Source organism: Coenobita brevimanus, chromosome 54 (genome assembly GCF_032717465.1).
Source record: "Coenobita brevimanus isolate Jiangsu-jjx chromosome 54, ASM3271746v2, whole genome shotgun sequence".
Classification (NCBI taxonomy): Eukaryota; Metazoa; Arthropoda; class Malacostraca; order Decapoda; family Coenobitidae; genus Coenobita; species Coenobita brevimanus.
This window is the reverse complement of record NC_137007.1, coordinates 19,248,879-19,256,631: the sequence shown is the minus strand read 5'-3', so window position 1 is coordinate 19,256,631 and position 7,753 is coordinate 19,248,879. Positions and strand designations below refer to the sequence as shown.

The 7,753-nt window shown below is 41.6% G+C and overlaps 1 protein-coding gene across 1 annotated transcript; it reads right to left on the bottom strand.

The window, feature by feature from the left end:
- Positions 1 to 796: 796 nt before the first annotated feature.
- Positions 797 to 2,876, bottom strand: LOC145401047 (uncharacterized). Its single transcript, XM_080273423.1, has 2 exons — positions 1,758 to 2,876; positions 797 to 811 (listed from the first exon to the last, which is right to left on the bottom strand). Exons 1-2 carry the CDS (start codon positions 2,874 to 2,876, stop codon positions 797 to 799), a joined length of 1,134 nt encoding a protein of 377 aa, XP_080129549.1.
- Between the last annotated feature and the right edge of the window lie 4,877 nt (positions 2,877 to 7,753).

Sequence of the window (7,753 nt, the reverse complement as noted above, 5' to 3'; positions counted from 1 at the left end):
AGCTCAGAATCCATATTTACCTCTGCCTTTGTACATAACTGAGAAACTAAAGGCTGATCATCAAAAGTTAATCCGGTTTCCTCATCTAGTACATATGCCATGGAAACCTGCGACCTACGATGGTACTTCTTTAAGAGATTTGCATGGTACAACTTTGGCTTACCCTGTTCATCTATTAGGTAATTAACCTTATTCTTACAATCTAAAACTCTGTAAGGTCCTTTCCAAGACATTAATAATTTACGCTGTTCATCAGGGAGCAAGACAAGGACTTCATCTCCAGGTTTGAATTTCCTATCTTGAGTTTTTACGTCAAAGTAAGACTTGTAATTCTTGGCACTGATATCAGCATTCTGAACAGCAATCTTGGCACAATCTTCTAATTTATCCCGAAGCTCAAGCACGTACTGATATAGTGGTCTATCACCACTCTGTACAGATTTATCCTCCCAAAGATCTCTAAGTACTGACAAAGGACCTCTTACCTGTCTACCATACAGGAGTTCAAAGGCAGAGAACCCTGTGCGATCACTGGGCATTTCTCTCATGGCAAACATCAAGGGGGGAAGATACCGGTGCCACTCTTTAGGTTTGTCCTCACACACTTTTCTAAGAGAAGCTTTCAATGTGGAGTGAAATCTCTCTATTCTACCATTTCCACTAGGGTGATAAGGAGTAGTGAAAAGGGGTTTTACTCCTAACAATCTATGTAATTCCTTCATTAAATCAGATTTGAACTGTTTGCCATTATCAGAAAGTATTTCCTTGGGAATGCCTACTCTGGAAAATATGGAAATTAAAGCTTCTGACACTGCAATAGAAGAGATATCTTTCAGGGGCATGGCTTCAGGAAACCCGGTGGCAAAGTCTATCAAGGTAAGGATATATCGATGTCCTTCAGAGGATGGGGGATTTAAAGGTCCCACTAAATCTATGGCTACCCTGGAAAATGGCTCAGTCACGATAGGCATAGGTTGGAGAGGTACTGGTTTCACACGACCCTTAGGGGAAAAACGTTGGCACTTGTCACATGATCGGCAATAATCCCTTATGTCCGAGGTGAGACCTGGCCAGTGAAACTGTTCTTTGATACGGGTCTCAGTCTTTCTATGTGAAAGATGACCGGCAAGAAGACTTTCATGAGCTGTTGAAAGGACAGATTTCCGACAGTCAAGGGGAACAACTAGAGAAAGTTTTCCCTCTCTGTCTGGTTTCTTTGCCTTAATACATCTCCTGTACAAAAGTCCATCAATATTCTCATACCTGAACACGTTCCCATCTTTGGTTTCCTCTGTCTCACCTGACATACTCTTCATCCTGACAGTGACTAAACTAGAACAATTTTGTTGAAGATTTGCAAATTCACTAGGAGTAACTTTTAAGGGCTCAATAGAGGGAGTTACCAGGGGATGGAGTTTCCTAGTTTTAGAAGATCGAGTTTGAACAGCTTGCACACACTCAGTGGTATCAACTGAAGCTGTGGGAGATTGGGTCAGTTCACTCTGTATAGGAATGGTAGTTTCATGAGAAGTTAATTTAGGTGAACATGGAACAGGAACAATGTTTCCAGTTGATACAGTAGTAGATGGATTATCAAGCTCAGTCTGCTTTACTCCAGGGACATTACCTATTAAAACACTGCAAAATTTAATAGGAGCTCTAATTACTTCTGTCCACCCTTCATAACAGGGGCAACGTAAATAACACTTGACCTTAGGGAAAGTGTCAACTCTACCCAGATAATCAGCTACTCTTACCTTCTCACAGTGTGCTACATCAACATCAGGAAGGACTTCCTCAGACACTATGATACCAGTACAACCAGTGTCTCTAAGAATAGTAGACACCCAGGCTCCGTTAACTGTACCACAGAACATGTACTGGGAATAATTATCGAGGTCACCAAAGCAAAACCCCATCTGTACTTGTTGGTTGAGAGGAGAGGCATTACTTTTAAATCTTAGAGGATTCTTGGGACAGTTAGGACGAATATGGCCCTTGTCACCACAACCGTGACATGTCACATTACTAAAATCACCTTTACCACGATGAGTCTGTGTAGGCTTAACATTGCTTTGGTTAGTCTCTTCAGCAGAGGGCGATTGTTTGTAACCAAATTTCTTCGGCTTACCCTTCACAAGAGAAGATCTCGGGTAGGCACGATGGGCAGAAGTCCAACTATCAGCCATTCCGACTGCCTTTTCCAAATCTTTCACATCACTCTCCTTTAAATACATCCGTAGCTCTGGTGACACTGAAGATATTAGTTGATCTAGAATAATATGAGATCTCAGTGATTCAAAGTCTTTCTTCACATCACACGCTTCTAGCCACTGGTCAAAAAGACGTCCTATTTTTATGGAAAAAAGTTCATAAGTTTCACCTTCCTTAAGGCGGGCTGCTCTAAAATCCTGCCTATACCCATCTGGTGTCTTGTGGAAGCCTCTTAGCAGTGCCTTCTTTAACAATTCATAATCACTAGTTATCTCATCTGACAGACTAGTATAAATGTCAACACATTTGCCAGTCAATACACTACCCAATCTAGCAGCATATGTCTGCTCATTAATATTCAATAATTTGGCAATTCTCTCGAATCTGATTAAGTACGACCCAATATCTTCACCTTCACGATACACTGGCAAGTTGGGCCTTCCAGCATAGTCATGATTATCAATGGGCTGACCTGAGCTTGCATTTATCTTAGCTAGTTGTAACTCATGTTCTCTCTGTTCCTTCTCTCGTTTAGCCTCCCTTTCTCTAGCCCGTTCTTCTCTGGCATTATTTTGAGCATTAATTATATACTTTGCTACATCATCACCAGTGAGACCTATTTGTTCTGCTTCTGCCTTAAAAATTTCTATATTAGGATCCATGGTACATAATAACCAGACTACTCTACATTAACATTACCAAGACAAAGGGCAGCTGTGGCCAGTTACCCTGACAAAAGAAAAAAGATTAATCAAATGACTCTACATTACCCCCATCAAGACAAAAGGGCAGCTATAACCAAGTACCCTGATGAAAGAGAGGGGGTGGTTTGTCACTTCCGGGCCCCAAGGACAGTGACAGGCCTGATCTGTTTACCGGACCTTAAACATAAATAAATGAATAGTAAAGTCCAAGCTCCCTATGGCCTCCAAGTGTGCATAAGTGTGAGAATCCTGGCAGGGTCGCCACTTGTAAGAAGGTTCCAAATCCACAAGGTAGAAAACAGAATATCTCACATTATTCACACATGAAACACCAAAGGAAACTCCGAAGTAAAACCATACATTTATTTACAAATTAATTAAAGATACTGAAATACCAAACATTATCAATATTTAAACCCTCTCGAGACTTTCCCCCAGGTCTAACAAGTCCCATTAATAAATTTATGAAAAAAACAAACAAGTAGCGATTAAACTCCCCCTGAAGCTAGGCAGAGGTGAGGATACTGCGTATGGTAGCAGATAACTCCGGGAACAGTAGAGAAGTGGTATGCCTGCCATTCAACACCGCTACATGGCAGCACAGGGACGACCTGGGTGAACTCTCGCATGGTGGGTAGAATGGATGCCTCACCGACCCGGCCCTCGGTAGGTGTAGGATCCTTAGTCCCCCAAATTTGATAAAAGTTAATAAAATAACTAAGGTACATAAATTATGGGTCTTCTGGGAAGTGAACCAAGGACCTACACAACAAGCAAAAAGCCGAGTACAAAAAGGAAATCATAAAGTTCAATATTTAAGTTTAACAATAAATCAGTAAATAATACCAATGATATAAACTCAATCAATAATATACACAGTACATGGAAAAATAAAAGAATATAAAAAAATTCTTAAAACTCTAGAGCAAATCCACAGACATTTAACCAAGTTTCATATAGAAGACAGAACCAAAGCAAACAGAAGAATGATTAACTTTTACCTTAGTCCCGTCGATCTGCTGTTTGATGGTAGAGTGAATTTATTTATTTTTTTTTTTTTTCCGGCCTATCAACCATTGGGGCCGAAGCCCCTGGTTATTAACGCCATTTATATATATATATATATATGTATATACATTTAAATATATATACATATATATACAAACATATATATATACATACACACACACACACACACACACACACACACACACACACACACACACTTCCATGCATACATACAGACACACTTTCATGCAAACGTACATATATATATAATAATTTTAATCTTATTTAATTTTTTTTTGTATTTTTATTTTTTGATTTTTTCTTGGTTTTATATTTTTTATACCTTATATTATAAAGTAAAACTAATCTAAAGACCCTAAAATTAATCACCTAACAGACAAATCGCTAACCTATACTAAATCCTACAGAGACAAATAGCTAGACCTACACTAATGGTAAAAATACCTCGACTAACAGAACACCATCGACTGCAGATATGTAATGCCTTTCTACATTACATACCTGCACTCATCACCTGGTGACTGTCAGTCGAGGCACAACCTAATATAGGGGACATCAATATATGAAAGGGAACCAGACGAGTCAGGAACATTTCCATATACGTCAGCTGTCGTCCCTAATTAGAATAACTTAAGCAAGATAATATAATGTATTTACATAATTTGTACAAAAAGTGAAGAACCTCGCCCAGCAGACCACCATCGACTGCAAGTGCCCAATACCTTCCTATATTGCACACTTGCACTCATCAGCTGGTGACTGTCAGGCGAGGAACTTGGCTTAATGTAGGGGACATCAATATTAGAAATAGATCGGTGGGAGGAGGAACTATTTAAAATATGTCAACTGTCAACCCTAATTAATATTACAATATATACATATTTACTCTTCATAAAAACCATAACCACACAGTAAAAAAGTCACATCACTCTGATCAGTCCGGTCTCTCTCAAGAAAGCCATCAATTTATCAGTCATAACAATGTCCCCATCACCCAGGATGGTGGAAAGGGTGAAGGGGACGTCTACTGCGCCGCAGTAATTTATAAGTGAAGCACGTTCACGAATAAATCGCCGACAGCGCAGGATGATATGACTGATAGATAACACCGCATTACAGATGTCACAGTGCGGTGGGAAGCGTCTTTCCATATATGGTTTTATGTGGGTTAAAATGGTGGCATTCACCCGTAATCGTGCCAACACTTTTTCTTCTAGGCGACTGGGACGGTTGGCAGTGTCCCAGTCGCCCAGGTACGGCTTACAAGTTGGAATATTTAGTCTGGTCCACTGACCTTGCCACAGAAGATTTATTGATTTCTTTCCGAGAGAGAGACTCGACCGTAGATCACGAGGAACGTCCCAAGTCTCCTCGAGTTCTACAGCCGACTTTGCAAGTAAGTCAGCCTGCTCATTGCCGTAGATACGACAATGACCAGGCACCCAGATCAGCGTGAATGACTTGTTGCATGAATGCAACTTATTAACGATGCGACCCTGGATCTCGTGAGAGTCCGTAGTACAAGATGCAATTGCCTGAAGGGCTGATTTTGAATCTGAAAATATGACAAATGAGTCATGCCTAGAATTGAGAGCATAGTCTATGGCTTTGTCAATAGCAAAAAGTTCTGAAGTAAACACAGATGTATGAGTCGGCAACCGATACCTGAGGGCACATTCAGTCGACCACACACTTGCACCCACACATTCACTCGACTTGGAGCCGTCGGTGTACAATTGATGGGACCCCAAGTGACGAACAATGATGTTACGAAACAAGTGGTGGACCTCCGCCTCCGGCGCCTTGGCCTTTGGTGCTGGGAGCCATGATACATCCACTGTAAAGCTGGGTGGCTCCCAAGGCGCTATATTTTTTAGCACCAACTTGTCACAGTCACTGGGGTCCACATCAAGCTCCTGAGTCAGTAAGTGGAGGCGAACGGCAAGTGGCCGACGCACCCCCCGCAGAAGGTGGTGGTATTGACATAGGGGGGTACAGGCTACATTGCTGATATTACTTTTTCTAAATGTCCTTACGCCATAGGAGAAGGCCAGGTGGTCACGGCGAATACGGAGGGGAGGCACATTCGCCTCCACTTCCTTACGAGCCACACGGGTACACTGGACGGCTCCAAGACACATTCGGAAACATTTATTCTGCAACACATCCAATCCTTTCAGCGTGGCATCGGATGCCGAGCCATACACCTGTGCGCCATAGTCTAGCTTTGATCGAATAAGGGACTTATACACCATTAATAAAGATTTTCTGTCGGCACCCCAGGTAGTACCCGCTAGGTACTTGAGGACATTTAACGGTTTATCACAACGAGCAAGCAAAGTATTAACGTGAAGTTTAAAATTCATTCTACGATCAAAATGTATTCCTAAAAATTTTACAGAATTTTGAAAAGGTACCGCCTGATTATCCAAAGTTAAGCACAAATTAGGTACGTTACGATTAGTGAAAACTATAGCGGCACACTTACGGACGGAAAACTTAAATCCCCACTGCAAGGCCCATTGGTGGACGGAGTCAAGGGCTGCTTGAATCCGCCCAGCCGAAAATTGTGCATTACGGGAAGAGTGCCATATTGCACAATCGTCAGCGTAGAGTGAGTATTTAAGATTCCTCGGGATGGGAGCTGATGACAGAATATCATTGATCATAATACTAAATAAAGTAGGACTAAGCACACTTCCCTGTGGCACCCCGTTTTCCTGGATAAATATATCCGATGTTACGTTACGGGGCAATTTGACAGAGAAAGTTCTGTCCCTTAAGAAATTTGAAATAAAAACAGGCAAATTTCCTCTTAAACCATAAGCATAGAGCTTCATTAGTATACCGTGTCGCCAGGTCATGTCATAGGCTTTATGGATGTCCAAGAACACCCCTATCATGAATTCTTTATTGGCAAATGCCTCTGCAATACAATGCTCCAAATTCATTAAATGATCTAGTGAACTTCTGTATTTACGGAAGCCACATTGTTGATCATTTAACAAATTCTTCGACTCTAAAACAAAAAGAAGCCTATTGTTAACCATACGTTCCATGACCTTACATAGACAAGAAGTCAACACAATAGGACGAAATGAAGTGGGATTCATAAGACGACCAGCCTCTTTGGGTATCGGTATGACGTGCGCAAAGTGCCATGAGTTTGGGAACGTTCGAGACGCCCAAATCTCATTGTACAATGCTAACATCTTAATCAGGTTGTCCTGATTAAGATGCTGGATCATACCGTACGTGATGGTGTCTGGTCCAGGGCTGGTGTCTTTACAGGATTTAAGGGCAAGGAGCAGTTCATCTAGCGTAAACTCTTGGTTGTACGGGGAGTTTACGTCTTCTGTGGCAAAGTCTAATATCTGTAGCTCAGCCGTGCGTTTATGATGTTGGAAACGCGGGTCATAATTGGCTGAGCTACTTACATGAGAAAAACTCCTGGCGAGGATGTTAGCAACGTCCACGGGCTCGTCATAGGTGGTGTTATTCACCTGCAAGGTGGTGACAGGGAAGTATGGGCGTTTATTATTTAATAATCTTATAGTGGACCAGACTTTATTTAATGGTGTTGTACGAGTCACCGTGGACACAAAGGACCGCCAGGAGTCACGTTTGGCCCTTCTTATTATTCTCCTTGCCTCAGCCCGTGCCTGTTTGTATGCAATAAAATTTTCCTCAGTGGGCTGACTATCAAAAATCCTGTATCTCCTATTGCGTTTTCTTAATGCTTGTCGGCAATCCGGCGTCCACCAATGTGCTCTATGCTTCGCATGAACTGTAGAAGTCTTGGGAAT

Coding starts and splice junctions, on each gene's coding strand:
- LOC145401047 (XM_080273423.1), bottom strand. CDS start 2,876: ATGGATCCTAATATAGAAATTTTTAAGGCAGAAGCAGAACAAATAGGT.